Consider the following 12,863-nt stretch of genomic DNA (forward strand, 5'->3'; position numbering starts at 1 on the left):
GTGCATGCAGAACGGAATGCGATCGAATGGAATGCTGTTGCACGCTCACTGAGTGCTTTCTTCGACCGGTTCCAAGAAAAACCACGAATCCCGGGAAATAGGTGTGTTCCTTCAGGAGCTGCAAAGCTCCATTCCGTTCCGCTTTATGCATTCGTTCCGTAGCACCGTATCAAATGTCCGAGAAAGTGGATACATTTTCCTGCTACACCATGCTACCGAAAACATGTGTTTTCCATGTTGCAGCAGAGCCGAGTTTTTTTTTTTTTGTTTTTTACTTTGTCCTTTAATCGAATCGGAAACCGAAGGGCAATGGAATGACATTGTAACGGCGAAGAGCTTTGTAAGCAAATGTTCTCCGGAAAAATGGTACTGTCGCATACTTTTACAAAGTCTAGCCATGTTTTGTGTCGCTTCCCGGCAAGCATTAGAGTGTATGAATGCGATGGGTTTTGTTGTTTGTCAAAGGGTTTTTCGGGAGTATCTTTGAGTTATGCAGCACTGTGAAGTGAGCAGCGTTTCTAGGTATTGTTTTGAATTTATAGAAAGCGTAGGAACAATGTTTGATTTACAGCGGAATGTTTCCTTTCAATTTAAATCAAAGAATGACTTCCAAAGTTTGATCGTAGAATTGAAGTTGCAGAATGCTTTGATTTACAGTATTTTTATTTAATCATTGATTTTATTATTTATTCATTTATTTATTAATTTATTTGATCAATTTTTTGATTATTTATTCATTTCTTTATTTGTAATTTATTTATTTACCTATTTTTATTTATTTATTTATTTATTTATTTATTTATTTATTTATTTACTTATTTATTTAGCTCAATTTATCATGGCTGAATTTGAATATTAGAATTTGAATATTCAATTTTGGAAGTTGTAATGGATTGAAAAAAGTTGCCATGTGTTTTCAAGTATGTGCAATGGTTTTAAAATTTCTTAATTTTCATCATTTTCATAAAAAAAACAATATATATAACATGGCATACATAAACTTTTATGTAAAATTTTGCTAATAAACATCTTTACAATTTAGGCAAAAATGTCTTATATACTGATTCGTCAGAGAATTTCCAAAGCATCATGGTAATTAAGGAGCATTTTTAATAACAACATTATTCAACGATCGCGAGATGCTTTTCAATTCAATTATCATACATTCGTGACAGCTGAGTCGTTGTAAAACATCTCTCTAGCATTGAGTAATGCCATAATCATTGGAAATCAAAAGGAGAAACAGTTTAATAGTTATCGTGAGTATTGTGCTTGATCTCAACGACTGACATTGGATTATTCCGAAATCTGAGAGGAAGATCATCGGCATGTGTGATTAATAAACTAAAAATTCAAAAGCCTTTGGTGTTCTACATTTATTTTACGAGCAGTAAACATAATTAAACCACAAACAGACACATGCTTCAACTCCTCGGCGCTCTCGAACGACGCAAACAAGCAAACAATAGGAAACATTTCGTCAAGATTTCGTCATCAAATGAAATTCTCAGTTGAGTTGTCTTTAAACTAAGGAACTACACCCTACCACACACACTCACGAAGCCGACCGTACACAATGGCAAGGAGAGGTGTAAGCAAACGTAACCAATTTCCCGTCAACCAGAAACTGCCTGCGGCCCTACATATCGAGGGTCGGTGGTGGTTGCTTCTTTCGCATGAATGAAATCACCATCACAAGCACACACACACACGTGAGCACACAGCTTTTCTCATATTTTCAAAAGAAGTAGGAGGAGGCATAACACAACACAATAAAAAAGAAACACAGGGACAACCTCATTTTGACAGTCTGAGCGAAGGCTTTTCGCGATTTCCTCCAACAATAAAAAAAAAGAGAGAGAACAAAACGAAGCAAACCAACAACAGAAACAATTTAATGATTCGTTACATTGACGGTAAAAGGAATGAAAGAAAACGAAAGAAAAAAAAGAAAAGAATAACACACCAACAGCTCCAAACCCCTGCCACACAGCACAGACACACAACAAGCACACAATCACTCGAGCCCTCGGAAGGATCGCCATCAAAAGTCGGCAGAGCGCAAGCAACCAGTGTGGAAGCTTCTTTTGCTGCTGCTTTTCTCACTCCAATGGCGCCTAAAAGAGAAGAAGAACAAAACAAGAACAAACATCAGCAGCCCGGGTGGGCGAGTGAGCGTGACTGAAGCGGGCAAGTGGGAGGCTGGAGGCCAGTGCGGGGAAAAGCGCAATTGCTGTAAATATTAGGAGGGGGACCCGTTTGCTCGCGCGAATGGCCTGGCGTGCTTTCGAAAGCGTGTGCGAACGTGCAAACACAAACAACAAAAGTGTGCGAGCTTTTGCTTACGTCAAACGGGCAAACACCGGCAAAAACTCATGGGTTTGTGCTGGGATACGCCATTCGCCATTCTCCGGTCCCGAGAAGAAAAAAAGCTTCCCACTGTACAGTCGTGTTACGAAATTTATTTTAACCATTCCACCCGACCGCGTCCAATTCTCGCGAACAGTTCGTCTTCGTTTCGGGCCGGGATTCTCTTTCTCGTGCTATTTCCATCTTGCTCTCGAGCTCGGGCTCGGGAATGCATGGAAGAGAGTGGAAAGTTTTAGGATTCTACGTACGTACAGTGCTTGTTGTAGCTGTGTTCATCTCTGGGTGTGTGTGTGTGTGTGTGTTGCATTGGGAAGGAGGGATTGCGGATGTCAGAACGTACGTCAGCTTGGGGAATGGTTCGGCAGAAGCGAACACCTCAGAACGTTGCGTAGGCGTCCTGTGGTGCGAAAGCTCATCCCCCTCTCTATGTGTGGTTCTCTCAATGTTTCGTTACGGGCGATGGAAATTGTCTCAAACAGCCTGAGCGCGAAAAACCTGAGCGAGAGAGAGAACGAGAGAATAAACCCACCATGAGCGACGTGTTTGGTGGTTGTCATCATCCTACCCAGGCTTTTCGGTTCCCCATAAGAGAGCGTGTGAGCACATACAATTTTCCCCACATCGTGTCGGGAAAGCTTCGTGAGCTTTAGAACGGTAAGGGGAAAGCGCTCAGCAATTTCTTTTTCGCCAGTTCCAAACAGTCTACCGGAGCGAACGAAGGAGGCCTTCTCACCCTTGCTCAGAAAAAAACGGTCTTCAAAAAGGGGAATCGGAAGGACAAGCAAGACCTTCCTTCGGCAACCCCCGTTGGTTCTACCCCGTTGGCATGTTGCGCTGGATCGATGGGAAAAACAGCTGAATGGAAGTGTCCCGCTCGACGCTCAGCTTGGGCTGCTCACGAGTTACCTGTTAGTCGTTATTGTATCGCACCTTCTCGCCGGGCTACCGGACTTTCACGCATCGCATTTTCTTACCCACCACAAGCAATGGGAAAATCGTGCGGAAGGAGTGTATCACCCGCCAAAGAGCTGTGGGGAGAGGAGAAAGGAAAAATAACAAAATGAAATAACCCCGTACACCAAAGAACAAAAAAAAAAAACGGATGCGGAGGACTGGGACGTGCTGGGTACGTTTATCCTTGATAATATCAAAACAAAAACATTACAAGTCTCCCAGCTCTCTTCCACCTTCTGGTTCTGGTTCTACCACAAAAGCATTCAAATGAGGTGGTGCTGTTTTTGTTACCTGCTTTGTTTGCCCTGGTCTATGGCGCACTGGCCAGCCTACACACACGTGCTCCTCGACGACCTTTTCCTCGACGTATGAACGCGTCGTTCCTTCCCATCGCGGCGCTGGAGAAGGATTTGTCGCGTTATTTCCATGACAAATCCATCGGAATTAATCATCTAGCATGTGTTCTGGGTGACGCTTTTTTTGGTTTGTTTTACGAAGCCCCTTTTATGTTTTTGTTTCCTTCTAGACTCGAGTGCTGCTGGAAGCTTCCCGAGCGCCGGCAAATCCCGCTGATGAGGTGGAGGATTTTTTGAACACCATTTTTGATTCGCAGAAGGGCTCGGATTTGCTATCGTGGCGGTGGTGGTGGTGGCAGTGTGGTGCGAATAATCGGTGGATAATCACCTATTTTGCAGGGGTTGGCAGTGGTTAAGGGGGAGCTGAGGTCTCAATCTGGATCAAGGCTGCGCTTGTGTGATGCAGTGTCGGTGGAAAACCCTCAATTCTGTGGCTAGGTAAACATTTACGTGGAACTTTGCGCTGTTTGTCTTAACTTGTGATATGGATCATAAAAAAAAGTGTTTTACCTACAACAAAACAACACGTGACACCAGCAAGTTAAGCTAGATGAACTAGAATGTTTAAATCTTTGAATGTTTTGTGTATCTTCAAAAGTAGGTTTATAATTACTTTAATATTCTTTTGATTTACTTATTCTCGTAGTATTGTTTTATTAGATGAGCTTTATTTATGTTTTTACATATATTTTTTACTATTTATTTATACTTTGAACAAATTAGTTTGAGCTATTGTAGTAATTTTTATATCATTTTTAACTTCTTTTATAAAAACCTCTTTTAACATGTAGTTATTTGAAACATTGTCATCGTAAATTGGTAAATTTTAGCAATAATGCTTATTGCACTAAAATAATTTCTTTTCTTGTTCGTGTATTATCTACTCGAAATCTCCAATTGGATTTATTTTGTCTACTTATTTTCGTTGATTGATTAGTTATTTTCTACATTCTTTAATTCTCTCAGATTCAGCTTTATTACCTCGCTTTAGTTTTTAGTTACATTCTGAGTTTAAATTAAATAGTGAACTGTTTTCCTCGAATATCTTTTTCTTATGAAATGTTCTTTACTTTTATCAATTATTCGTTAGATTTGTTTACGTTACCTGTTTGCTCAAATGTAAAATACATTGCCTAATATTGTTGATGCTTGATATTTGTATAGCTCATTACGATTGATGTTAACCATAAAATATAAAATTAAATATCAAAAAAGAGTTGAACATCATATAAATGGGGTATGCTGAATGGATGCAAGAAATATGTATCTAATAAAACTTTACAACCCGAAAGATTATTTGCAATTGCTGATCGTCGTACTGTGACGTAGATTCTCATTCCTGCCTGTACAATAGACGATGGGTGAAGCAACCAAAAATAAACAAAGCAACAAACAGCGCCACATTACGGCAGTAACTCACTTTATAACGGCCTTGTAAAAGACACTAAAGTTTACCAGAGCCTTGTTAATGGTGCAAATGATAGGCGAGCATGATCACGAATTCCTTTGCGCGCGGGAGAGAATAGATGCGCCATTTCGATGCTCCCGCCGCCTTTCTTCGACCGGATGTACGTCATTCACGGGAACGGTAGAATTTTTACCTTTGCTTCGCCATTTACAGGTGTTTACCAGGGGAGAGGGTGGCAGAAGCAGAACAATGTCCCAATCAGTCACGGGAGAAAAACAACTCTTACATTATTGACACCCGCTCCCAATCCCTGTGATGGTGGCATGAGCTTCGAGTCTTCGTGCTGTTTGTCGAGAAAACCTATCAACAGTCGCATGTGAATATTGCTTTTAATTTCTCAGAACTTAGTTTTTAACACCCTCAAAATGATTCAAATTTGTGGAGCAAAGATGCTACATTTTTTAATTCCCTTTCTGACCTTCAGCAAATCCACAAAAGGGGAAAAAAATCCCCCAAATGGAGACGCCTGGTGCCTCACGTCCCGCTGCGAAGCGTTCATCCGCATTCCGGCCACGGAATGCGTTCCGTTTGCAATGGATGGGTCCCATTTTCTCGGCTCGGCTTGGGAGGCTTCTGCTGCTTCACTTCAAAGAAAGCCACACACACACACACACACACACATATAACGGATAACAATTGGCAGTAACAAAAAGCGACACAATCGCTAACGAATGAGTGACACGCCGCACAGGCGGATGGGTTTTGGACCAGCTGCCCCAACACACTCCCAGTCCCAGGGTTCCCGGGTTTGCCCTGCCTTGCGGTGCCGTGCGTGACGGGACCGCGGAAGCATTCCCATTTCTCAGAAGCAAACCAGGCGGCGATGACGATGACGACACAACGACATGACGACGCGAAAAACGATCGTCCCGTGCCGCTCCGTTCCGGCTACCGAGCCGGCCCCCGGTTTCTTCCTTCGGACGGTCCCGGTGCCGAGACCCTCCGTGAATGGACCAGTCCCTCGGTGGCAGTGCGCAGGCGCCTACTAACGCCATCGTATGCGCTTTTGCTGTGCTGCCTACGCTCGGCAGCGACTTCCTGGTCCATCCAAAAACCCATCCTCGAGCCGTCCACCGAAACCATTCACACATACATACATGGAAGTAGTGTTTTGCTCCCTCTCTCTCTCTCTCGCTCTGTGTGAAACTCAACAAAACACGCCACCGTGTCTGGGTAGCTACGGCCACTCACGGAAAGCTCCGAACTCCGATGGAACTCACCCAGTGCAAAGCGGAGTGGGCGAAAATGACAACCACGCGCTTCACGGCGGGGAGCGAAGTTTGGCCCGAACTCCCGAACGCCCGAGTTGGAGCCCGATTTCCCACCCACCCCCACAGGAGCTGGCCCCAACGCCGGGGACCAGGCCAGTAAAACCGACACGAGCACCGTTCGGTTCCGTTCATTCGCGTTCCATCCCTTGACGAGGCTAGTAGGGTGTTCAAACGGTCCGATAAGCGCGCGTCATGGCCAAAGCGGCCTCCCAGGGTGGTCACACTTACCCCCTACTGAGCAGCAGCAGCAGCAGCAGCAACACCAGCAGCAGCAGCAGCAGCAGCAACACCAGAACCAGTAGCAGCGTACTATTATTAGTTCACTAAGGTGCCCTCCATCCCGCTGAAAGCAAAGCAAACGAAATTCCCCGTGTGCCGAGATTCCCGTGACGCGTCCGCTAGTGATCGATTCAAACTATTTCCACTATTTTCCCCCAAAAAAAAAACAAAGCTCCCACAAAACGGGGGACTGTGAAAACGTGTGAAGGAAAAAGGAAACGGGGAGACTAGAAAAAAAGAAAATAGAAAAAACGGTGAAAAATAAGTGTTGTTATTGCTAAGTAAGCGTTGTTTGTTGTTGCAAAAGGATAACTAGATCGCAGCAGGCTGGTGAGAAGCGCTGACGGCAGTGTTGTACAGTCTGTGTGTGTGAGTGTGTTGTGCACGCAAACCTTGTGGAGCTGTGGTGAAAGTGTCTACCGCAAAAACTACAACTCACGCAACAACAAAAAAAAACTCTCGAAGTGACGAAAGCTAACCAAAGCAAAAGAAACAAGGCCATTCCCGTTGTGACAAAGTGCAGCTCTCAGCGTTAGTGCTCACACACTGTCTGTCGTTGCGTGATATCGATCCCGAAACGGCCAACAGTGCAGGATACTAGAGGCTGGTCGTCACCGGCCTCCTGCCTTGCCGTAAGCTGTAATTATCTCGGCAAAGTGTGTTGAGTGCTGAACCGCGCGATATTTCACCTGTGACGTCCGCGGGTCCTTGTGTATGAGTGTGTGTGTGTGTGTCGCCTGCTAAAGAGGGTGCATGTGTGAGAGTGTGCGTGTGTGTGTGCAAGCAAGTTTCCTGTGCGTGCGTGTCCTTCAGGTGCAGTGAACGTGCAATGAATCGTGCCAACGGTTGGGAGCAACCGTTACGACCTCACACGACCCGAAGCACGCCCGTGTTGCAGTGTTCTGCCAGCCGCCAGCAAAACTACTAGCCACCATTCCTTCGTGCGTGTGCCTGTGGCGGTGTGTGAAAGCGCACCGAGTTAAGGATTGAGCCGTTTATCATTCTCTAGTGCGAGTGGAGTTGTGGTTGTTTTCCATTGCTTTGGAGCTCGAGACTAGATCCCAGCGGGTTGATCGAAGATTCCCAGGTAGACAGTAGAACGAGTGTGTGTGTGCGAGAGAGAGAGAGATAGTGTGTGTATGTGAAGAAGAGTGTACCTTACTGTTGCTCGTTCCGGTCCGTCGGTGTGCTATGCACGTAGTCGGCTGCTAGTGTGCGACGTGCGTGAGCGTGCAAGTGTGCTCCATTAACCCCAGTGCGCCCCTGTCAGACATCCGACTTATCGTCTCGTTCGATTTCGGGACTTTCGTGGTGCGGCATCCCACGGGAATGGTTGCCGTGCGAAGGTAAAACCCTGCCCCGAGCGAGTGGTAGCGAGTTCCTATTCTGCTAGATCCGCATCGCAGCAACTCCGGACGTTACGGACCCGGTACGGTACGGAAGAGGGAGAGCAAGCGGACGTTGTCTTCGACCTTTTTGAATTTCTTGCGAAGCGTTTCGTGACTGGGACTTTCAAACGGCCCCCGTTGACCTATACGCACATATACACATACAGGCGCGCGCGCGCGGTGTTACACGCACGCGGCAGCACACGCGCCCGGCAGAACCTGCTAAAGACCTGTTGAATATCGGTGGCTTGTGGCAATAGAACCGTTGGCAGGAGGTGTTCGTGTCTGGATCCATCACCGACACACACATACATACACACAAACACACACATACAAACGTACACACACGGGGTACACGGTGAGCCTGCACGGACAGGTCCCAAAGGTCCCGGAAGTACCAACCGGACGCGGCACAAACAGAATCCATCCATCTAGCTCGGCATCCTCGTGCAGCCTCCAGTCGTTCCCCCCCCCTCGCCCCCTCTCGCATTACCCCAAGAACACTGCCCCCTTCCACCCTCATCGGGTTCGTGCGTGTGTGTCCCCATCGGCTAGTGTGTTTGCGAGTGGGCGCGTGTGGCAGCAGCAGTGGTGAAAAATGATCCGACCGATACTACCGATCCTGGCGTACATGAGCGTGCTCTCGAGTACGTACTCGCTGCACATGGCACGCGATGCCTACATCAAGCCACCGCCACCGCCCCCGCCCGCCCAGCTGCTCGACGAGCTGGACGACATGTCGGAGCTGCTGGCCGAGAACGGGGTCGACCTGATGCGGCCGCTCATGGGCACGGTACACCAGAAAACACACGCCGGAACTGGTACCGGCGGCGGCGGCGGCGTTGGTGGCAGTGGAAGCATCATCAGCATCGGCAGCAGTAGCAATGGTGCGGTGGCGCTCGGCACCATCAACCACGTGGCGAGCAATGAGCTGCCGGAGCTGAGCCCGCCGCCCGCCCATCTGCCGGCGGCGCTGCGCCACGGTCCGATCGGGCCGCTGGTCGGGCAGCCGCCGCGCGGCCTGCAGGAGCTGTTCGGCGTGCAGACCAACTTCGACATACGCGCAGCGCAGCAGCAGCTGTCCCACGGTGGGCCGAACGGGGTGGCCGCCTCCTTCGACCTCAACCAGTCCGCCTCCGCCAGCGGTATGGACGATCGGGATGATGATAATCGTGTCGGTGGTGGTGGTGGTGATGACATCCACGGAACTGGTGCTGGTGGTGGTGGTGGACAGGGAAACGGTAATCTGCAGCGATCGGCAGCTAGCAGCAAGCGCGCGTCACCGACCGGGAGCCGCAACAAGATGATGGCCGACTCCGGCCAAGATGGCGGCGGCGGTGGCGGCAGCAGTAGTGGTCTGCCCTCGATCCCGCACGGCATCGCGAACCAGATGATGCTGCGCAGCACGCGCGGCCAACGGCAGTACGATGTACCGCAGATCGGTAAGTGAAGTGACCTTTACTTTTGTTTTGTAATTGATAAGGAAGAAGATGTCTTAAAAAGTGACCTTTCAATAGGTTCAATGCGAATTGTGTTCTGTATCAAATTATGGGAAACATGCACAGCTTACTTAATGTATCTTGCGGACATATTTGATGTAAAGAAATCAAAGATTTTGAAATTTTCTGATGAAATGGTTTATGCTAATTTGTAAGTATGACACTATGCAAATCATATGTTGTAATCGTATTGTAAACTGTTGATATCGAGTGCGCTTATGAGGTTCGTCGATTGGTAAATAAATATACAAATATACATACATACATATAGGGGACAGTCCCGTGGTACAGTCGTCAACTCGAACAACCCAACACAGGGTTTCGAATCATATAAGAGAATAGATCAATCACTTATGAAATGTTGCAAATCGATAGTGGAACATTGCAAGCAGGCTGTGGAAATTTGCAATTACATAGTAGAGTGTTGCAATGGAATTGGGAGATTTTGCAAGCATACTGTGGGGCTGTCATCAGGCTGTGGGTACCGCTGTAAATACCCCAAAATATTTTTGTCAATTTTACTAATTTATCATGTTTAGCTATGACTCTGCAGCAGGATTTATTTAATTTATAATTTATACTGCTGAATGCCACACGATGACAACTCCAAGTGATGTTTTTTGAGAAAACATTATCGGTATATATTCGAAGCTTTTTACACCGGTACCCACAGTCTGGCGAAAGCTCCCCAGTATGCTTGCCAAAATTCCCCTAGTCGAATGCAACACTCCCCTAGATGAATGAAGACTTCCACAGCATGCTTTGGGAAATGGTTTGAGACATTCGATCGAAAGGGAAAATAATTGGCATTTGAAAATTGATGTGTCAAGTAAGTACAAATTGCTCAAAGAACTGTCAATCCGCGTATTAGAGGTACCGTGTATCTAGGGGACTACCTGTACAGTTTTCTAGCTAACTACACATCTTATGCCTAATTTCGCATCGCAAATGTTGACATACAAATGAACTGTATTGGATTATACGTAATTTCTGTACTTTTTACTGGTACGTTATTTGTGTAAGTCATGAAATATGACCGGAACAAAGAGAGAGCTAAGTTGTCCTTGTTTATTAAAATAACTCCTAACTTAACTCTCCTGTAAAAGATAACACTCAAGGAAGCACATGTAATGTTCTGTTGGGTTCTGTTTTTGATGATGAAACATCAAAATGTCCGTAAGAAATTATTATTTACTTATTTGTTTAGTTATTTTAAATGTTTCGCAACAGAGGGTTTTTCCATTCTTGCGCAGGTAGTCCTCACTAGCCTTAATTTTCTGAAACTTTATAATCTATTATATTTAAACACTTGTGTTTAACATATCTTTAATAGCAATTTCACTGACTTAGATATTTTTTTGTTCTGTAAACTTTGATAATTTCGACAAATACAAAGCTTTTCTCAAAAAGAATTGGGAATTTTATTGAAATATAGCATCACAAAGTTGTGTATTGCGAATAGTTCCAAACATTTCTATAATTCGCTTGATTTCAACTGATCAACAGATTGCAATTAATTCTCTAAGCTGCGTCATTACCAAAAGACGTTATCTACATGAAGTTGCTTAAGAATCATTAAAAGATAATTGAATATTCATATACAAAACTTGTCATTGTCCGCTTATTCACCGGATCAATATTTTTCAACACCAAATCTAATTCCTATTTATTTCACAAATACCAAAACATATGTTCTATTCTATACAGACATCCAGCTTCTATCAATCTATAATTCAATTGAAGAACCTTTATTCCTGTGTTCCCAAAACTGTCTGTCTCTCGCACAAATGTTTGCTCCATATTGCGGAGACAAATGCATCACAATGCAAAGCTTGCTGAGCTTGAATTGGATTTCGTTTCAGTACAAACCGGCTCAAAGAGTTACCGTTCTCTTGCGCCACCAGCAAGTTCCTTTCCTTTCATCCATCCATATCCGAGATGCAGTGCGAGATGCGACATTCAAAAAGGTTTGTGCGCAACCATGCAACTGCCCTGACTCAAGGGCGCTTCAATTTCCCAATGTGCACATCCAACAAGTGCTCACTGTGTGGAGCGTGGTGGCCCGTTCATCGACCGGGACTCTTCCGTTCGCTGGAAATTAAATCAAATTACACACTAAAAATTGTTACGGCAATCAAATCAAAATAAATGCCATCGTCCATACCGTGACCGAATGTCCCTCCCTTTTGCGTTTTCCTCGCCGGTGCCACACAAATCCGACCAACCCTTAGCCCGTGTGTATACGTGATACACGGCGGTTGTCCCGTAGAATGTCGAACCAGCGTAGAAAACCATAGCAATCCGCGCACCGGGAAAAGCGCTCGCTCGGGACCGGATGGGGCTAGGGAAACGAGCTGGGGACAGGTTTTTCGTTACCAGTGTACGTGTACCACGATGCGGTATCTCTCTGCTTTGATGATGGATGGGTAAAGCGAAGCATTCCGAAGCACTCCAGCACGGTAGAAGCAAAAAAGGGAAAAATGTCCCCACGGATGGTACGTTTTGGGTGGAAATATATGACCGTCTTCCCACAAAGAGCAAGCGTTCGAAATGCCCCACACGGTGAGCATAATGTAAATTGGCCCGTGTGTGTTTGTGTGTGGGTGCACCTTTTCTGAGTTGGCGATATTTTATTTCCACATTTAATGATCTGCTCTCGGTGTGGGATTCTGCCACCGGTCGTTCCCTGTTGTGCTTATAAAAACGAATATTCTGTCCCTAGCCTAAGCCTGAAAGGTTGACATTTACCATCTGCACACTGTCGACTTCTTCGACCAAACCTCTACAATCTGGCAGAAGGAAACATAAAATGTGAATCCTCCCACCCACCGCAAGCCATAAGCACATTTGCGTCGGAGGCAAAAACGCACATAAAAGCTTAAACTGCGAGCAAGAGAGAACTAAAACGAACCACACGGTAAGCAAAACATCGCTGCCCGCAAAATCCTACTGGTTCCGCGGCGGCTTATTGGCTACGTGTTTGTGGCGGCTATGGGTGACAGCGTGTGCATTCCAATCAGAAATGGCCGGGCTCGACCGTTTCTTTTTGTTGCATATCCCTTCCCTTCCCGTAGCGTGCAACAACACCCACCAGAACTGTGTAAAGCCGATACGTGACGGGATCTACTGCTGATTGCTGGTAGCCGCTCAGGTGCGTCTCCTTGCGCTCCTGAACAGCCACACTGCACCGGGACGCTGCGTTGCGGTGCGGACAAATTGCGGTCACATGAAGTCGATTGGGTGTGGTAGGTGGATAAACTTAAATTGACCTGTCACTT

At 45.9% G+C, this 12,863-nt stretch overlaps 1 protein-coding gene across 4 annotated transcripts in view; it reads left to right on the forward strand.

The window, feature by feature from the left end:
- The first annotated feature begins 6,555 nt into the window (after positions 1–6,555).
- Positions 6,556–12,863, forward strand: part of LOC121600164 (PE-PGRS family protein PE_PGRS16) — a 104,865-nt gene continuing 98,557 nt past the window's right edge. For 3 of the 4 annotated variants that reach the window (XM_041928506.1, XM_041928507.1, XM_041928505.1), the window contains exon 1: positions 6,556–9,528. In XM_041928506.1, the coding sequence (XP_041784440.1) occupies positions 8,685–9,528 (844 nt within the window). In that variant the 5' untranslated portion in view covers positions 6,556–8,684. Of the gene's footprint in view, positions 9,529–9,603; positions 9,844–12,863 lie in introns of those variants that run through there. The other variant, XM_041928508.1, reaches the window with a different exon arrangement.

This window comes from Anopheles merus, chromosome 3L (assembly GCF_017562075.2).
Source record: "Anopheles merus strain MAF chromosome 3L, AmerM5.1, whole genome shotgun sequence".
NCBI classification, from domain to species: domain Eukaryota; kingdom Metazoa; phylum Arthropoda; class Insecta; order Diptera; family Culicidae; genus Anopheles; species Anopheles merus.